This window comes from Eurosta solidaginis, chromosome 4 (genome assembly GCF_040869045.1).
Source record: "Eurosta solidaginis isolate ZX-2024a chromosome 4, ASM4086904v1, whole genome shotgun sequence".
Lineage (NCBI taxonomy): Eukaryota > Metazoa > Arthropoda > Insecta > Diptera > Tephritidae > Eurosta > Eurosta solidaginis.
The window spans coordinates 247,008,591-247,029,246 of NC_090322.1; the positions used below are offsets into that span (position 1 = coordinate 247,008,591).

At 35.8% G+C, this 20,656-nt stretch overlaps 1 protein-coding gene across 4 annotated transcripts in view; it reads right to left on the reverse strand.

Moving 5' to 3' along the window:
• The window catches only part of mud (mushroom body defect), a 54,971-nt gene that overhangs the window by 23,581 nt on the left and 10,734 nt on the right, over positions 1-20,656 (reverse strand). For 3 of the 4 annotated variants that reach the window (XM_067785482.1, XM_067785479.1, XM_067785481.1), the window contains 2 exons: positions 3,402-3,497; positions 795-1,114 (listed from right to left, as the gene is read on the reverse strand). The exons of the other annotated variant lie outside the window; for it this stretch is intronic. In XM_067785482.1, the coding sequence (XP_067641583.1) occupies positions 795-1,114; positions 3,402-3,497 (416 nt within the window). The remainder of the gene's footprint in view (positions 1-794; positions 1,115-3,401; positions 3,498-20,656) is intronic. 4 annotated transcript variants of the gene reach the window in all.

Below are 20,656 nucleotides of genomic sequence, written 5' to 3' on the forward strand. Positions count from 1 at the left end.
TTCCAAAATATGTATTTCTGAAAAGGCCACGAAACAGTCTAAAAGTAATTCTTAAAAAATTGCGAAATAGTTTCGTAATTAATCCTAAAAGAATTAAGATATTGAAATAACCATAAGCCCTTCTGAAATAGTTCCAAAATAATCCCAAAAACAATCGCAACATCATACTTAAAACAGTTCAGAAATGGTTCCAAAGCAATCATGAAATAATCTGGGAATAGTCGCAAAATGTTCAGAAATTATCTCAAAAAAAAAAAACAAGATCCAGAAATTAGCGTAAAAAAATTCCCAAATAATCCCGACAAGACCTCGAAATAATCCGAAAATAGTTCCGAAATAGTTTCGAAGTGATCCCAAAATAGTCTCGACATAATCTTTAACACAATCCCAAAAATATTTTAAGATATTTCTAAAAGGCAACGTAAGAAAAACCGAAATTATCCAGAGATAATCTCCAAATGGTCATGAAATAATTCCAAAAACAGTTAACGCTTCATTGTAGTCTAACAAAGTATAAGATTGAATTCTCAATTTGTCCTTTACATATTTTTTTATTTTAGTTTAGATTTTATTCCACATGAAAAATAAAATTTTGCACACAAATAAAAATTTGAAATTTGCATGGCAGTTTTTAAAAGCCTTTTAAATTTTTGAATTTTGTCTAAAATGTTTTCGAAATTAGTAGATATATTTTTGTATACAAAGCATTAAAAGAAATAAAAATAACAATTGCTGCTATTTTATTGCTTGCAGGCAATTAATTATAAAATAGAAGTACAAGTAAAAAAACTTACCAAACATCGCGACACATAGACATGCGGCCAGTTTGCAAATCAGTCAGGTAAGTATTATTGAAAACTTCACCCTCCTCATCTTCCATGGCCAAATTGGAGCTTGTTGCTGCTGCATTTGGTACCGCTGATGATAAAGATCGTGGTAAAGAATTTGTTGCCAAGCTAGAACGTTTAAAACGACTGTCCACCATTCCACAATCTTGCAATTGTTTCAGTTTAGTATTTTGTATAGCTATTTGTTTTTGATATTCTAAAACACGATCATTTGTACGCATAATTTGCATTGATAGTTTATTGACATGTTGTTCGTATTTGGTATTCTGTATATGAAAGTATAAAAAAAAATTGTATTAGCCGTTCTATGTGCCGTTCTATATCAAACTGCAAATCTTAAAAGTCACATTTTCGAAAAAACATTCCAGTTGTTAATAAAAAAAAAATGTCCAAAGTTTTAATACATAATCTATAGTTTTCTAGCAATAAAAATTCAGAAGTGCTGTAAATTTAATTTCGAAATTTTAAGATTTGAATTTAAAAAAAAAATTACCCATAGGGTTGATGTAAATGCAATTTCGGAATTATAAGACGTGACTTTTCGAAAAAAAATTGTGCAATATTTAGGGTAAAAAAGTATGCAAAAATTTCAATCCGTACACTATAAAATTTTCTGGCAATAAAAGTTGTGGAGAATTTATTAAAATTTATTTCCAAACTTTAAACCCTAATTTTGGAAAAAAAGTTGCCAATTTTTAAAGGAAAATATGTAGTATGCAAAATTTCAATGCGTAAACAATAGTTTTCAGGCAACACAAGTTAAGCAAAACAGTAGTGAATTTCAGTTGAAACCCTCAAATCTTTTATTTTCAAAAAAAAAATACAAATTTTTACAAATGAAAAATAATGCAAAGTTTCAACACTTAATCTATAGTTTTCAAGCAATATATTGTATGTAGTTGGTTATAAACGTTATTTTGAAATTTGAATTTAAAAAAAATACCAGTTTTAAAAAAAAGTATATTTCGTCTCTTAGAATGCAAACCTGCTAAGTACAATTTTCGTTAGTGTTTTTTTTTTCTTTACGCAGTGGAACGAGGTACTACATCACATCTGCACACAGGGTTCTCGGTCTTTTTAAGTCCCAAAAGTTGAGGATCGTCGAATAATCCTCAACTTTTGGGACTTAAGCCCGGGATTATTGAAAATAGAGTCTAACATCCATTTATATAGATCTTTAAAAGTTTTTCCACAAATATCCCCCTTTTAAAAGCAAAAAAAGCTTTACACTGGGGGAGGGGGGACAAGAAAATATTTGCTGTAGGTTTATAACTGTTTTCTTGTTTTATTGCACAGAACCTCAATATAGGTTTCCTAAACTGGTTCTGGTTTTCGAGATATTCGTGTCTCAACACTTTTTCTGCTATATCACAGCCCGACAAAAAACCAAATCAATTTTGTAACCAGAAACCGGACTATACTTTCTCGACGAATCCGAGTCAAAACAGTCCCGTCACTTCAAGTTCTAGAGATATTTGAACCTAAAAGTGCAAAAACACCTTTTAGTTATATACATTTTAGGTCATGCCATTTCTTTATTCCTCTTTTTTCATATCTTTATTTCTATTTGTTTGTTTAATGGTGTGTTCAATTTATACTTATTATTTAAGAATTCATGAGCTTAACACCGGCTTATAATAATTGAATATTAAATTATTATGTTTTTCTAAGAGAAACTGAAAAGAAAGAAGGAAACATTTACTGGCATATTGCGATGGTACCATTTCGAAAGCCGCCACGAATTCATCATCAGGCAATTTCGTAATATTATCAAAGGTTTCGCCGAGATTCGAACCGCAAATGAAACTGCAGTTGCAGTGGTTAAGGCAAATGCAGTTTCACCGTGTGATTCACGGTTCGAATCTCGGTGAATCCTTTGATAACATTACGAAATTGCCTGATGATGAATTCGTGGCGGTTTTCGAAATGCTACCATCGCAATATGCCAGTAAATGTTTCCTTCTTTCTTTTCAGTTTCTCTTAGAAAAACATAATAATTTAATATTCAATTATTATAAGCCGGTGTTAAGCTCATGAATTCTTAAATAATAAGTATCTTTATTTGTCCTTAAAGTTCCACTCCTACTCTTCAAAATCGTGCTTTTAGAAAATCTTTTTTTTTATGCTTCTGAGGAATCGTTTATTGAATTTACTGAGTTCGGTAAATTCGTCAATGTGTTGCAAATTGCGTTAAAAACCATAAAGAAATCTATACAGCCTAAATTTCAAAACATGCGCGCGATCCCTGGATTTAACTTTCAGATCCTGAAAATCCTAGGAGGCAAAAAATCCAGAAAATCTTGATCCCTATTAATAGGCTTTAACAAATTAAGCGGACCTTAAGTTGGGTTTACTTCCAATGAAGAAATAAAATAGCTTGTAAAAGTTGTTTTATGCGACTTAGCTTAAAAAAAATACGATTTGAAAGATTTCAAAATTCTGTTTTTTAAATATTTTTACAGCAAACTGTTAGTTTTCAGGCCATAGTACTTTGATGGATTTGACATGGAATGCTCCTTATACATGATTATTGTGAACTCGTTTTATACATACCTGTGCCTTCAATACTTCCATCTCTGCGCGTAGGCTGGTAAGTTCGCGTTCTTGCTTGCCTTTCATTTTCGTTACTTCTTCGGTATAGAGCGTTTTCTAACGAGTTGACAATGCCGAATATGTAATTCGAAGTTTATGTGAGTGAGAAAGTTGACCAAAAGTGGTCAAGTGGCAAAATTGAAAAAAATAATAAAGGGCGCAAAATGAGAATACTTATTTGTGTTACAAAAAAAAACAATAAAGTGTGTGAAAAAGTCAATACGATCTTTCTAGACAAATATATCATAAATAATATCAATTTTAACATTTTTAATTTAACTAATATTTAAATGTTAATTCCAAAGAATCTGCTGTAGAAATATAAAAAAAAGTTGCGATTAATATGAAAAAATTTTTAATTTTAAAAATATAATTTTTCAAATTTTGAAAGTGGGGACATCACAGCTGTTAATTACACATTCAGTATTTTACATAAAACATATATTTGTGTTAAAATTAGAATAAAAAACTACTATAGTCAAGTTTTTTTTATTTACATATATGCATGTTTATATCTATTGAAAATTTTATAACAAAACTAAAAAAAACAATAAATTGCATGCAATTGCTTTACACTAAAATAAAAATGATATGCACATAGACATACCTACACACTCACATACAAGTTGTTAATTAGATTAAAGAATAAGCTAAACAAAAATTCTGTAACGTATAATACATAACAGATTTAATCTCGGACGACCCGTAAGTAACTTGCAATGGAATGCTACATATTTCGAATTTATCCTGCATCTCTCCCTTTCTCTCATTTTCAAAATACTGGTGGAGTATTGATTTTGAATGACAGCTCCATATCATTTTGACTCATGAAAATAGTGAGCGAAATCGCAAGTAATACTTGCGTTAATAATACAACAATGAAATATTTAAAACAGTTGTTGAATCGTTTTTTCCATTTTGTTCTGGTCCCATAGATTTCGAACCTGTGACATTGCGTCTGCGTTGTTTGTTAGTTCGTTTTTGTTTTTTGTAATTTAAGAAGAAAAGATGAAAAAGGAAAGAGAAAAACCAAAGTCAGAAAAAACGATTGAATTATTTAAACGAAACAAAAAAACACTAACTTAAACAAAAAAGTGCATGTGATGATGGATGCTGATGATGATGTGGAGTTGCCCGAAAGATATATGTAAAACATCAATGTGTTGAATTGTTTGTAGGAGTACGATTTTTATAGTTATATGTGGTGTTTTGTAGTTGTTTTTTAAAACAGTATTTAAAAATTGTAAATATATTTAAACCTTATTCTTTAAAGTGTACTTGCCGCTAAATGGCAATAGAAAAATATTATAAAACACAATAAATTCTTAAAAAAAATCAACACAAATGCTCCGTCTACTGCATTTCAAAAGAAAACTTAACCGGTACAAGGGCTCAAGGGCGTATCCAGCCTTTCACTTTTTTATTTCAGATTCATATATAGCGTATTTATAAGTATAAAAAGTAATGACGTCTAGGTAAAAGGGAGCCTGCTTTATAGACCCAGCTGTGGGCTCTAGCAGTCCCGTTAAAATTTTTATTTATTTATCAAGAGCTCCCTGGAAATGTGATCCCCCTAGTGAGTTTCAGATTCAACAAAATTGTATTTAGTTACAGAGATATATTTTAAATTGCTTTACTCATTCTCTGATTCGATGCTTATCGATATTTTCATATCTGGTGCGTATATGCACCTTATCAGTCTTATTGTTATTCAAAGTTATTTATCATTTTAATTACTTTATTAGTAAGAATAGGTAAGTATTATGTATGTGTATGTAGTTATTAATAAATTTATGTAAATAAATATTATTAAGCTCATAATTTAAAAAAAAGGTGAGGAACTAAAAACCGTTTATGTTGTTGATGTTTAACTTTCAGTTTTGTGTTCTTAGTTCGCGAAGGGTGTAAAGCTTTTTTTCTACAACTTTAAGCCAAATTTTTAAGAAAAATCATTTGATTATTTTTTATGTACACGTCGCATTCAAAATGTTTAAATTCTTTTAATTTTTTGTTTTTTTAGTTTAAGGAGTTTTTTTAGTACAATTTAAACTATTTTTGTTTTTTTTCTGTTTTTTGTTTGGTTTTATTTTTATGAAGTTTTTTATTTCACAAACAAAATTATTTATTTACTATTATTTTCTAAGCATAAATAGACCGTTTAGGTTTTCAAATGAGCTCGCACAGTTTTAACAGTTTTTTCCTAAATTATTGCAATGAAGCAATATTAATAATATGTAAGTTCCAGTGGATTATTAATTCAGGTACGTAAAATTTAGGTGAACTCGCAGCCAGCCAAAGTACATTCATTTGCTGCTGGGGATGGTTTCAGATTGAAACCGAAATATCGACCAATTTTATTTTATATAAGGCTCTTAACAATTATGTATTATTTTATTTTGCTATTTTGTTTTATTGAAGTTATGCTTCTTTTGGCGCGTTATGAAAAAATGATGTGAGTGAAGTTAAGACGTAACACAAAATTAACAGGTTGAGAGTGCAGTTCGTGTGGTTGTTCAATATGAACTGCACATACTATCTTTTTCCAGTCATTTTATTATTTTGTTGTATTTAAATATTTGCATTCAATTAAAAACTTATTTTTAATGATGCCAAACAAGTATAACTTCTGACACGCACCCTTTTTTATTTTTTTTTTTTTTTCATAAAAGAACATTAAATAGTCTCTTTTTTTATATAATGAGCCTAATGCATAAGAAGGGAGCATTTGCTCAGACTCAATTTTCCTTTTATGCATAGGTGCAAATATTCTCATATAATAATTTTTATTTTTATTTATTTTTTATTTCTAATATCTTATTAGTAGTCTTTTTATAATTTTGTTTTATTAAATTTTATTTATATTTGTTAAATTTTTTAATTTTTTTTTATTTTTTTCTTTTTTTTATACTTTTTATAATTTTATATTACTTAATTTTAAAATTTTTTTATTTATTTTTTATTTTTAATATCTTACTTTCATTCTTTTTACAATTTTGTTTTAATAAATTTAATTTTTTATTTACATATATTTTTTTTATTTCATTTCAGCCTCTTTTGCTTTTATTTTAATTTATCTTATTACTTCAATTTTTTATACTCAGTTGAGCAGAGCTCACAGAGTATATTAACTTTGATTGGATAACGGTTGGTTGTACAGGTATAAAGGAATCGAGATAGATATAGACTTCCATCTATCAAAATCATCAGGATCGAAAAAAAATTTGTTTCAGCCATGTCCGTCCGTCCGTCCGTCTGTCCGTTAACGCGATAACTTGAGTAAATTTTGAGGTATCTTGATGAAATTTGGTGTGCAGGTTCCTGAGCACTCATCTCAGATCGCTATATAAAATGAACAATATCGGACTATAACCACGCCCACTTTTTCGATATCGAAAATTTCGAAAAACCGAAAAAGTGCGATAATTCATTACCAAAGACGGATAAAGCGATGAAACTTGGTAGGTGAGTTGAACTGATGACGCTGAATAGAAAATTAGTAAAATTTTGGGCAATGGGCGTGGCACCGCCCACTTTTAAAAGAAGGTAATTTAAAATTTTTGCAAACTGTAATTTGGCAGTCGTGGAAGATATCATGATGAAATTTGGCAGGAACGTTACTCCTATTACTATATGTATGCTTAATAAAAATTAGCAAAATCAGAGAACGACCACGCCCACTTTAAAAAAAAAATTTTTTTTAAGTCAAATTTTAACAAAAAATTTAATATCTTTACAGTATATAAGTAAATTACATTCAACTCCATTAATGATATGGTGCAACAAAATTCAAAAATAAAAGATAATAATAATTTGTCTAGGATACTTTTAATGCCATAATTCGAACAAAAATTTACCAATCCTTGTGAAATTTGGTAGGGGCTTAGATTCTGGGACAATAACTTATGTCTGTGAAAAAGGGCGAAATCGGCTGAAGCCACGCCCAGTTTTTATATACAGTCGACCGTCTGTCCTTCTGCTCGGCCTTTAACACGATAACTTGAGCAAAAATCGATATATCTTTACCAAACTCAGTTCGCGTACCTACATGAACTCACTTTGTATTGGTATAAAAAATGGCCGAAACCCGACTATGACCACGCCCACTTTTTCGATATCGAAAATTACCAAAAACGAAAAAAATTCCATAATTCTATACCAAATACGAAAAAAGGGATGAAACATGGTATTTGGATTGGTTTATTGACGCAAAATATAACTTTAGAAAAAAACTTTGTAAAATGGGTGTGAAACCTATTAAGTAGAATGAAATGAAAAAGTTCTGCAGGGCGAAATAAAAAACCCTTGAAATCTTGGCAGGAATACTTACTGTTCGTGGTATTATATATATAAATAAATTAGCGGTATCCAACAGATGATGTTCTGGGTCACCCTGGTCCACATTTTGGTCGATATCAGGAAAACGCCTTCATATATACAACTACCACCACTCCCTTTTAAAAGCCTCATTAATACCTTTAATTTGATACCCATATCTTACAAACCCATTCTAGAGTCACCCCCGGTCCACCTTTATGGCGATATCTCGAAAAGTCGACCACCTATAGAACTAAGGCCCACTCCCTTTTAAAAAGACTCATTAACACCTTTCATTTGATACCTATATCGTACAAACACATTCTAGAGTCACCCCTGGTCCACCTTTATGGCGATATCTCGAAAAGGCGTCCACCTATAGAACTAAGCCCCACGCACTTTTGGAATACTCATTAACACCTTTTGTAATGTTTGCTATGTTAGCGTAGCGTTTTATTTAATTAACACAGAATTCGTTTTGCAAATATAAAAGTAAATTTCACAAAATCACGTGTATGTATTTTCACGCGCTTTTTCTCATCTGTGTCGTGTCTTGGAATGTCCTCGAACTTTTCTTGTTTTTCGTTCTTCTTTTTTGTCATTGCATCTTTCATGTTATATTTTCGGGTTGCCAGATTGTTTATATTATGACATCCCCTTTGTTTTAATTTAATTTTTTTTGTTTTTTTTTTTTCAGCCGATTACGTAGTCCTTTAGTTGTGTTGGCACTTTGCGTTCTCTACGTGGTCTCCGATTTGGTTGGTTATCTTGGTGATGATTTGCGGATATTGTTTGCTGGCGGATGTCACTTTCTTTAGCTTGAATGTTTCGTGTGCTATTTTCCTGGCTTGGTTGTGGTTCTGTTGGTTGGCTTGTTTGTATCGGCGGTTGATTAGTTTGTTCTGTTTCTTGCGATACTTTGCAGGGTTCTTCGTTCGGTGTTTGCGACGGTGATTGCGTCTCTTGATTTTCTTGTTGCGGTGAATCGATCGGTTTGTTATTTGGCGTCTGTTTTTAGATCTTTTTCTTCTTGTGTTCCTCTGTCGAAGTATTTTTTGTTCTTTATGCGTTGGTGTTTTATTTGATTCGGTACGTCCGGTATTACTTCCTGGTTTAGGTTTGCTGTGGGAATGTCGCATTTTAACCATCTGCAGAATAGGCGTTTTGCTGGACTGGAGCCGATTTTGTTTGGTGTGTTTCTCCAGATTAGTAACGATTTGTAAAAGTCTGAATTTGATGTCAAGGCTTTTTTCAATAGATGTTTTGCAATTTTTACGGCTGCTTCTGCTTTTCCGTTCGCTTGTTGGTGATGTGGACTGGAAGTGTGATGGTTGAATTCCCACTTTTCTGCGAATTTCTTGAATTCTGAGCTTGCGAAGTTGGTGCCGTTATCTGTGATGACTTTGGATGGTATGCCATGTCTGCTAAAATTCCTTCTGCATATGTTTACCGTTGTGGTGGCTGATAGATTATCTAGCTCGTCGATTTCGAAAAAGTCTGAGTAATGATCCACTGTTATTAAAAAGTATCTTGTCTTGTTGTTTATGGGCATCTCGAAGACATCCATGGAAATGATTTCGAATGGGCTATGCGGGATATCGGGAATTTTTAGTGGTTCTCGTTGCTGATGTCTTGCATATGTGTTGCATACTTCGCAGCTCTCTACTGTTCGTTTGATTTCGTCGGTGATACCTATTCAATATACGGTTTCCCTTGCCAGCTTTAATGTTGATTCGATGCCTAGATGCGGTTGGTGAAGTTTGTTCAATATTTCGCTTCTAATTTTGTGTGGTATTATGAGTCGGTTGCCTTTGAACACCAGTCCGTTATTGGTGACTAATTCGTCTCTTATTTTCCAATATTGTTTGATCGTGCCATCTATCTTTGTTTTGTCTTCGCTTCAACCGTCCTTTATTGTTTTTATTAGGGTTTGCATAAGGTTGTCTTCCTTTGTAGCTTGTTGTATTTTCTTCGTGGTTGTATCGCTGATGGGTTTGTCCTCAATGTCATTGACTTTGTTGAAACGTTCGAGTTCTCTGTCGATTTGGTATATTTCGACGCAACTTTGGGGATCTTCCGGTGCTCTGGACAGTGTGTCGGCCAGGTACATTTCTGTCCCTTTTTTATATTTGATTGTGAAGTTATATTTCTGTAGTTCTAGAATCATTTGTTGTAATCTTTTGGGGGTTTTTAAGAGTGGTTTCTTGAATATGTTGATTAATGGTGAGTGATCGGTCTCGATTGTAATATTTCGTCTTCCGTTGATGTATTGATGGAATCTCTTACATGCAAACAGAACATTTCTATCTATTTGTGCGTAGTTTTGTTGTGTTGATGTTAGCGTTTTTGACGCGTATATAATGGGGTCTCCATTTTGTAGCAACGCACTACCTAGCGCAAATGAGGACGCATCTGTTTGTATTACGATTGGTTTGTTCGTGTCGTAGTATTTCAGAACTGGTGTTTTTGTTATAATGGTTTTGAGCTTTGAAAATGCATCTTCCTGTTCGTTTTCCCATACGAAGTTGCTTTTCACGTGTGTGACTCTTCGTAGCGGCTCTGTTATCTCGGATAAATTCCTTATGAATTTGCTCAAATATGTTATTAGCCCCAGAAATCTTAGAGTACTTTTTTTGTCTTTGGGCCTACGCATTTGTTTTATGGCTGAAATTTTGTTCGGGTCCGGCTTTATTCCTTCGCTAGAGAGTATGTGTCCGAAGAATTTAATTTCGTTTTGACAAATTTTCGCTTTTTCTCGGTTGATTTTGAGATTTTCTTGCCGTAAAGGTTTGAAGAGTTGTTCTAGGTTTTTGTTGTGGTCGTTCGTTGCGATTTCCTTGTTCTCACCTTTGCTGAATATAAGGATGTTGTTTGCGATGCAGACAACCCCTTTCAGACCTGAAATTATTTGGTTTTGTCGCATTTGGAAGATTTCCATTGCAGGTTTTATACCGAATGGAACTCGCTTAAATTTGTATTTACCGTAAGGAGTCCAGAATGATGTTAATTTGCTGCTTTTTTCGTCCAATGGCAGTTGCCAGAATCCGTGCTTGGCGTCCAGTATCGAAAATATCTTTGCATCTGCTAATTCTGCTAAAATTTCCTCTACGGTTGGTAGTTGGTATTTTACGTCTTTAAGTGCTTTGTTAAGATGTTTCGGATCGATGCATATTCTCAGCTTGTTGTGTTTTTTTACCAATACTAGGTTGCTGGTCCATTCCGTAAAGTCTGGTTCTTTTTCGATAACTCCCATGGTTTCCATCTCGCATAGCGTTGATTTTAATTGTTCGCGCAAGGCAATCGGAATTCTTCTGGGCGGTTCGTTTTTGGGAGGGATGGCGTTGTCGATCTCGAGCGAGATGTTTCCTCTTAGTTTGCCTAGACCTTGAAATACGTCTTTGTAGGCTTCGATGATTTCGTGTGCTTCGGTTTCGCCTGTGTTTTTTGTTACGTTTTTGCATACCTCAATGAGGTTTAATAGCTGGCAGGTTTGTAGTGATAGCAGCGGACAATGGCCGCTTTTTATGACGTAGAATGATAGTTTGTGTTCAAATCAAGGGATTCAAGGGGTTGTGTAGCGCAATATATAGCTTCTCCAACCCAATTGTCAACCTCACCTTCGAGCGGCGAATCCCGTTTCACTAACAGACGAGGCTCTGGCGACCCCAAGCTCCTCATGGAACTTGGGTGTGTGGAGGGAGGGATGGCCTGAAGGTTTAATGTGGCCATATAAATCGTTCCCGAGATGGTCGAGCCAGCACCTTAATGGTGCTGTGTTACCGGAGCGTATCGGATCTGTATCCGACAAAGGACCATCACATCGATAACACTCCCCTAAGCCTTCGGGGAGTAACCTAATCGCTACAACAACAACAACAACAACATAGTTTGTGTTCGAAGTTCTTGTGTTTTATGTTGAGTTTTGTTTTGCCTATTGGTACGATTTGAGGTCCTTCTACTATTTTGAGCTTTGTTCTTGTTTTGGTTATTGTTGGAGAGGCTTCGATTTTGTTTAGATCTTTTATTCCGATGATGTTGCAGGTTGCGCCTGTGTCCAGTTGACATTTTGTGTAGTGGACTTTATTGTTGCTATTGATCATGTTTATTGGTACGTATAAGCCTTTTTCGTCTTTGTTTGTCTCGAATGTTTGTAGTACGAATTCTTCTTCGTCTTCTGATTCGGATGTTTCGCTAGTGTTGTCTGTTGCCTTGACTGCTTTGCTATTTTTATTGTATTTCACTGATTTTGATAAGCATACTTTTGCCCAGTGGCCTTTTTTTGTTGCAATTTTTGCAAATTGAGTTTCTCGCCCTGCATTATTGCAGGCTCTCGTGGTATTCCATACCGCAGTATCTGCAATTTTCCCGCCCGCATGGTTTTTTCTTTGTAGGTTCTTTTTTTTCCTTTTTTTGAATTTTGTTTATTTCCATAGGTTTGTTTTCCATGCTTTTCAGCTGTTTTTCTGTTGTTTCTTTCGATCTGCATATTTCGATGGCTTTTTCCAACGTGATGTTGCTGTCTAACCACAGTTTTTCTCTTAATTCGTGGTCTTTTATTGAGCAGATGATTTTATCGAGTAAAAGATCGTTTTGTAATTGACCGTATTGTGCGTTTTTGATGAGCCCCCTTAGCCTGTCGAAGTATTCGTCGTATGATTCATTCTGTCCTTGATTGGCCATATTGAATACTGCTCTTATGTAGCGTTTGTTGATTGTCGGAGTTAGGTGTTTTTCGACTTCGTTTAGGAGTAGGCTTGCGGTTGTTGTACTGCTTTCTATTATGGGCATGTTTGCGTATCTTTTGAAAACATCGTTCCCTAGTGCAGTTAGTAGGATAGCTTTCTTTGATTCCTCTCGCTGGTTACCTAGCCCTGTTGCAGTGAGATAGTTTTCCCACTGTTGTTTGAATTGTCGGGGATTTTCGCTTGTCTCCTTCCTTTATGTTTGCCGGTCCTGGAAGCGGAATTTGTGGCAGCACGCTTTGTGCAGGTACCACCTGCGATGATGAAGTTGCTTTTACTTCAGCCCGGAGTGCCGCAATTTGTTTCTTTAGTTCTTCCATCTCGGCCATGTTTAGTTTGTTCGGTGCGTAGGCTTCCGATTACCTGACACCATGTAATGTTTGCTATGTTAGCGTAGCGTTTTATTTAATTAACACAGAATTCGTTTTGCAAATATAAAAGTAAATTTCACAAAATCATGTGTATGTATTTTCACGCGCCTTTTCTCATCTGTGTCGTGTCTTGGAATGTCCTCGAACTTTTCTTGTTTTTCGTTCTTCTTTTCTGTCATTGCATCTTTCATGTTATATTTTCGGGTTGCCACAATACAACTACCAACACTCCCTTTTAAAATCCTCATTAATACCTTTAATTTGATACCCATATCGTACAAACACATTCTAGATTCACCCATGGTCCACCTTTATGGCGATATCTCGAAAAGGCGTCCACCTATAGAACTAAGGCCCACTCCCTTTTAAAATACTCATTAACACCTTTCGTTTGATACCCACATTGTACAAACACATTCTGGAGTCACCCCTGGTCGACCTTTATGGCGATATCCCGAAAAGGCGTCCACCTATATAACTAAGGCCCACTCCCTTTAAAATACTCATTAACACCTTTCGTTTGATAGCTATATTGTACAAACGCATTCTAGAGTCACCCCTGGTACACCTTTATGCCGATATCTCGAAAAGGCTACCACATATACAACTACCAACACTCCCTTTTAAAACCCTCATTAATACCTTTAATTTGATACCCATATCGTACATACGCATTCGAGAGTCACCCCTGTCTTTATGCCGATATCTCGAAAAGGCGACCACCTATACAACTACCACTACTCCCTTTTAAAACCCTCATTAATACCTTTAATTTGATACCCATATCGTACAAACACGTTCTAGAGTCACCCCTGGTCAACCTTAATGGCGATATCTCGAAAAGGCGTCCACCTATAGAACTAAACCCCACCCCCTTTTGAAATACTCATTAACACCTTTCGTTTGATACCCATATTGTACAAACGCATTCTAGAGTCACCCCTGGTCCACCTTTATGGTGATATCTCGAAACGGCGTCCACCTATGGAACTAAGGATCACTCCCTTTTAAAGTACTCATTAACACCTTTCATTTGATACCCATATCGTACAAATTCTAGAGTCAACCCTGATCCACCTTTATGGCGATATCCCTAAATGGCGTCCACCTATAGAACTATGGCCCACTCCCTGATAAAATACTCTTTAATACCTTTCATTTGATACACATGTCATACAAACACATTCCAGGATTACCCTCAGTTCATTTTCCTACATGGTTATTTTCCCTTATGTTGTCACCATAGCTCTCAACTGAGTATGTAATGTTCGGTTACACCCGAACTTAACCTTCCTTACTTGTTATTTTTCCGTTTGCTCCAATATTTATATTTATTTTATTTTTATATTCTTCACTTCCTTTTACTCTTTTTTTCTTTAATTTATTTAATCTTTTTTACTTTTATTCAAAAAGGTTCTTCTTTACTAATATAGATTTTTGATAGTTTATTTCTTTAAATTTTTTTTCTTGTTGTTGTTGTTGTAGCAGTGCTTCGCCCCATCCAATAGGTGCAACCGATCACAAATTGTCATCAATATCCCTTAACATAAGTCCAAAGAAACTAGCAATTTCAACAGGGTTGGACCAGAGTGAGAAGGGTGTTGGTTCCACTAGATATTGGGAAGATCATAAGCATATGTCTTAAGCCCAATACTATATTTGATTTTCGAAGGGTCTACTTTAATAGGTACACATACAAGGGTTACCCCCTTTATCCCCAAAATCTAAATCCCCAAATCAAAATCCCCAACACGAAATCCCCATTTGCCGCGATTTTAAACCTAATTTGAATTGAACACAGAAAAAGAATAGTTATGTTTATTCTATTTCCAAATTAACAATTCAATATTGATGATTTCACAAATATTTAGTGGGCACATTAAAGAAAATAAAGTGCAACGTAATAACTTATCAATACAATTAATATAGTATTTACGTAACAAAAAAATTCAAAATTCCTTGCATTGCAGATAAACACCGGAACATTTTTTTTAGTTTTTACAAATTATAAATACATATATATATACATACATATATTTTTATGTATAAATTACATTACAAAACCCTGCCAGCAGTTCTCTGATAATTTTATCGTCTATCACCAAGAAGTAACTAATTCGATACATTTTGCAGTTAATAAGGCGATAGAAATTCATTTGACAAATAAAACTTATACTTTAACGGAATTTTTTCTCCAAGAAAATATTTAGGCGATGGAGATCTGTAACGGTTTGAATTTTCCTTTTTTCAATTATTTTGAGAACTTTTGCAGTTTGCTTTCGTAGTTTCCTTCTATTCAATAGCTATATTAATGATATTATGCTAATTTTGCGATATTTTCTCATCCTCGCTTCACTACCAGATCTAGGTTTTTCATTTAAATTTTTCAATATTTTTTCACAGTATTTTTAATAACAAATTTAATTTAAAATTAAATAAATAGAAAATAAAATTTAAATCCGTGATCTGGCATTGAACCGACGACTTTTGCACGGTAGTTGAAGACCTAAGCCTCTGTGGCACTAATGTACATAAGAAGTTGTTGTCAAATTCGCAATATAACATTGACATGGTTAGAACAGAAACAAGATATGAAAACACAATGCAAATAGAACGTGTACCGTTAGGTTAGTCCCCATCATTTTACTTTATGTTTATATATTTTATCATACTTACATATATATAAGTGCGTCATGTTATACGCGTCAGAACTTTACTTTATGATTTAATTAAAATTTTTGTGATTTTGTGTTCGAGGTTTTTTGATATTTCCTCAAAAAAGGTTTGGGGATTTAGCCCCAAAAAAAGTGCGGGGATTTTGTGTTGGTGATTTTGGTTATGGGATTTTAAATTTGGGGATTATGTATTTGGGATTTATTTTTAGCTGGGGATTCAGTGTTTTGGGGATTTCTTTTTTGGGATTTAGGGGCACACCCGCACATACAAAGCTTTAATTGAAACTACCATGTGACTAGGGTGCAGGGGACGGGATGGTTGTTGTTGTTGTTGTAGCAGTGCTTCGCCCCATCCAATAGGTGTGACCGATCACAAATTGTCATCAATATCCTCTAACGGTAGTCCAGGGAAACTTGCTGTTTCAACTGGGTGGACCATCATGAGAAGGGTGTTAGAGGCGTTGGTTCCACATTACAATTAAAGAGATGGTTGGTGTCATGTGGGGACACATTACAAGCAGGACATATGTTTTGTATGTCGGGGTTGATTATGGATAGGTAAGAGTTTAACCTGTTACAGTATCCATATCGAAGTTGAGCTAGAGTGACTCGCGTTTCCCTAGGGGGAGGGCGTCCCTCTTCTGCTAGTTTTGGGTATTGTTCTTTGAGTACAGGATTCACCGGGCTATTCCTGGAATAGAGGTACGACGCCTGCTTGTGGTTTTTAGCTTCATACGGTTGTGTTCTCAGGTGCCGTATTTCATCATAATGCTTACGGAGATGACTCCTTAACAACAACTCCTTAAGCCCCTGGGCGGTGTTGGCTCATCAAGCAGATGTCTGTTGGGATGCCCAGGTTTCTGGGTATTCAACAGGAACTCCCTAATGGGGAGTATTCTCGTCTCATTATGTAGATCGTGTTCTGGGAACATAAGAGACAGCCCGTGGCAGTTCTGAGGGCGGTATTTTGGCAGGCCTGTATCTTCTTTCATTGAGTAGCCTTTAGGCTTGGCGACCATATCGGGGACGCGTAGCATGCAATCGGCTGCCAAATTGCTTTGTAAATGGTAATGAGCGTATCTTTATCTTTACCCCAAGTACTGCCGGCAAGAGATATGAGGATTTTATTACGGCTCTGGATTTTAGGTACAATTACGGTTGCATGCTCTCCAAACTGTTGAACATTTGCTGAGTTCATGTTGTAAATAAAGTCGCCGATGATAAATTAGTCGGTGATAATGTCAGGTTTCGCGAGGCGAAAAAATTTGAGAGATCAGGGAGGTAGCCGTTTATTTTGTTGCAAAGCTCATCGATCTGTGGGCCTGGGCCTGGGGGCATTATTGTGCAGTCATCATTTTTATACTCAGTTGAGCAGAGCTCACAGAGTATATTAAGTTTGATTGGATAACGGTTGGTTGTACATATATAAAGGAATCGAGATAGATATAGACTTCCATATATCAAAATAATCAGGATCGAAAAAAAATTTGATTGAGCCATGTCCGTCCGTCCGTCCGTCCGTCCGTCCGTCCGTCCGTTAACACGATAACTTGAGTAAATTTTGAGGTATCTTGATGAAATTTGGTATGTAGGTTCCTGAGAACTCATCTCAGATCGCTATTTAAAATGAACGATATCGGACTATAACCACGCCCACTTTTTCGATTTCGAAAATTTCGAAAAACCGAAAAAGTGCGATAACTCATTACAAAAGACAGATAAAGCGACGAAACTTGGTAGATGGGTTGACGTTATGACACAGAATAGAAAATTAGTAAGATTTTGGACAATGGGCGTGGCACCGCCCACTTTTACAAGAAGGTAATTTAAAAGTTTTGCAAGCTGTAATTTGGCAGTCGTTGAAGATATCATGATGAAATTTGGCAGGAACGTTACTACTATTACTCTATATGTGCTAAATAAAAATTAGCAAAATTGGATGAAGAACACGCCCACTTTTTAAAAAAAAATTTTTTTAATTCAAATTTTAACAAAAAATTTAATATCTTTACTGTATATAAGTAAATTAAGTCAAAATTCAACTCCAGTAATGATATGATGCAACAAAATACAAAAATAAAAGAAAATTTCAAAATGGGCGTGGCTCCGCCCATTTTCATTTAGTTTGTCTAGAATACTTTTATCGCCATAAGTCGAACAAAAATTTACCAATCCTTCTCAAATTTGGTAAGAGCATAGATTCTATGACGGTTACTGTTCTCTGTGAAAATGGGCGAAATCGGTGGAAGCCACGCCCAGTTTTTATACACAGTCCACCGTCTGTCCTTCCGCTCGGCCATTAACACAATAACTTGAGCAAAATCCGATATATCTTTACTAAACTTAGCCCACGTACTTACCTGAGCTCACTTTTTCTTGGTATAAAAAATGGGCGAAATCTGACCATAACCACGCCCACTTTATCGATATCGAAAATTACGACAAATGAAAAAAATGCCATAATTCTATACCAAATACGAAAAAAGTGATGAAACATGGTAACTGGATTGGTTTATTGACGCAAAATATAACTTTAGAAAAAACTTTGTAAAATGGGTGTGACACCTACCATATTAAGTAGAAGAAAATGAAAAAGTTCTACAAGGCGAAATCAACAGCCCTTGGAATCTTGGCAGGAATACTGTTAGTGGTATTGCATATATAAATAAATTAGCAGTACCCGACAGATGATTTTCTGGATCACCTGGTCCACATTTTGGTCGATATCGCGAGAACGCCTTCACATATACATCTAAGGGCCACTCGCTTTTAAAACACTCATTAATACCTTTAATTTGATATTCATATCGTACAAAAACATACCAGAGTCACCCCTGTCCCACCCTAATGGCGATATCTCGAAAAGGCGTCCACCTATAGACCTAATGCCCCCTCCCTCTTAAAATGCTCAGTAACACCTTTCGTTTGATACCCATATCGTACAAACATTCTAGAGTCACCCCTGGCCCACCCTAATGGCGATATCTCGAAAAGGCGTCCACCTATAGACCTAGTGTCCACTCCCTCTTAAAATGCTCAGTAACACCTTTCGTTTGATACCCATATCGTACAAACATTCTAGAGTCACCCCTGGCCCACCCTAATGGCGATATCTCGAAAAGGCGTCCACCTATAGACCTAATGCCCACTCCTTCTTAAAATGCTCAGTAACAGCTTTCGTTTGATACCCATATCGTACAAACATTCTAGAGTCATACCTGGCCCACCCTAATGGCGATATTTCGAAAAGGCGTCCACCTATAGAACTAAGGATTACTCCCTTTTAAAATACACATTACCACCTTTCATTTGATACCCATATCGTACAAACACATTCTAGAGTCACCCTGGCCCACCCTAATGGCGATATCTAGAAAAGGCGTCCACCTATAGACCTAATGTCCACTCCCTCTTAAAATGCTCAGTAACACCTTTCGTTTGATACCCATATCGTACAAACATTCTAGAGTCACCCCTGGCCCACCCTAATGGCGATATCTCGAAAAGGCGTCCACCTATAGACCTAATGTCCACTCCTTCTTAAAATGCTCAGTAACACCTTTCGTTTGATACCCATATCGTACAAACATTCTAGAGTCACCCCTGTCCCACCCTAATGGCGATATCTCGAAAAGGCGTCCACCTATAGACCTAACGCCCACTCCCTCTTAAAATGCTCAGTAACACCTTTCGTTTGATACCCATATCGTACAAACATTCTAGAGTCACACCTGGCCCACCCTAATGGCGATATCTCGAAAAGGCGTCCACCTATAGAACTAAGGATTACTCCCTTTTAAAATACTCATTACCACCTTTCATTTGATACCCATATCGTACAAACACATTCTGGAGTCACCCTGGCCCACCCTAATGGCGATATCTCGAAAAGGCGTCCACTTATAGACCTAATGCCCACTCCCTCTTAAAATGCTCAGTAACACCTTTCGTTTGATACCCATACCGTACAAACATTCTAGAGTCACCCTTGGTCCAGCTTTATGGCGATATCTCGAAAAGGCGTCCACCTATAGAACTAAGGATTACTCCCTTTTAAAATACTCATTACCACCTTTCATTTGATACCCATATCGTACAAACACATTCTAGAGTCACCCTGGCCCACCCTAATGGCGATATCTCGAAAAGGCGTCCACCTATAGACCTAATGCCCACTCCCTCTTAAAATGCTCAGTAACACCTTTCGTTTGATACCCATATCGTACAAACATTCTAGAGTCACCCTTGGTCCACCTTTATGGCGATATCTCAAAAAGGCGTCCACCTATAGAACTAAGGATTACTCCCTTTTAAAATACTCCTTACCACCTTTCATTTGATACCCATATCGTACAAACACATTCTAGAGTCACCCCTGGCCCACCCTAATGGCGATATCTCGAAAAGGCGTCCACCTATAGACCTAATGCCCACTCCCTCTTAAAATGCTCAGTAACACCTTTCGTTTGATACCCATATCGTACAAACATTCTAGAGTCACCCCTGGCCCACCCTAATGGCGATATCTCGAAAGGGCGTCCACCTATAGACCTAATGCCCACTCCCTCTTAAAATGCTCAGTAACACCTTTCGTTTGATGCACATATCGTACAAACACATTCTAGAGTCACCCCTGGCCCACCCTAATGACGATATCTCGAAAAGGCGTCCACCTATAGACCTCATGCCCACTCCCTCTTAAAATGCTCAGTAACACCTTTCGTTTGATACCCATACCGTACAAACATTCTAGAGTCACCCCTGGCCCACCCTAATGGCGATATCTCGAAAAGGCGTCCACCTATAGACCTAATGCCCACTCCCTCTTAAAATGCTCAGTAACACCTTTCATTTGATTCCCATATCGTACAAACACATTCTAGAGACACCCCTGGTCCACCTTTATGGCGATATCTCGAAACGGCGTCCACCTATGGAACTAAGGATCACTCCTTTTCAAAATACTCATTAACAGCTTTCATTTGATACCCATATCGTACAAACACATTATAGAATCACCCCTGGTCCACCTTAATGGGGACATCTCGAAAAGGCGTCCACCGATAGACCTAAGGCCCACTCCCTCTTAAAATGCTCAGTAACACCTTTCATTT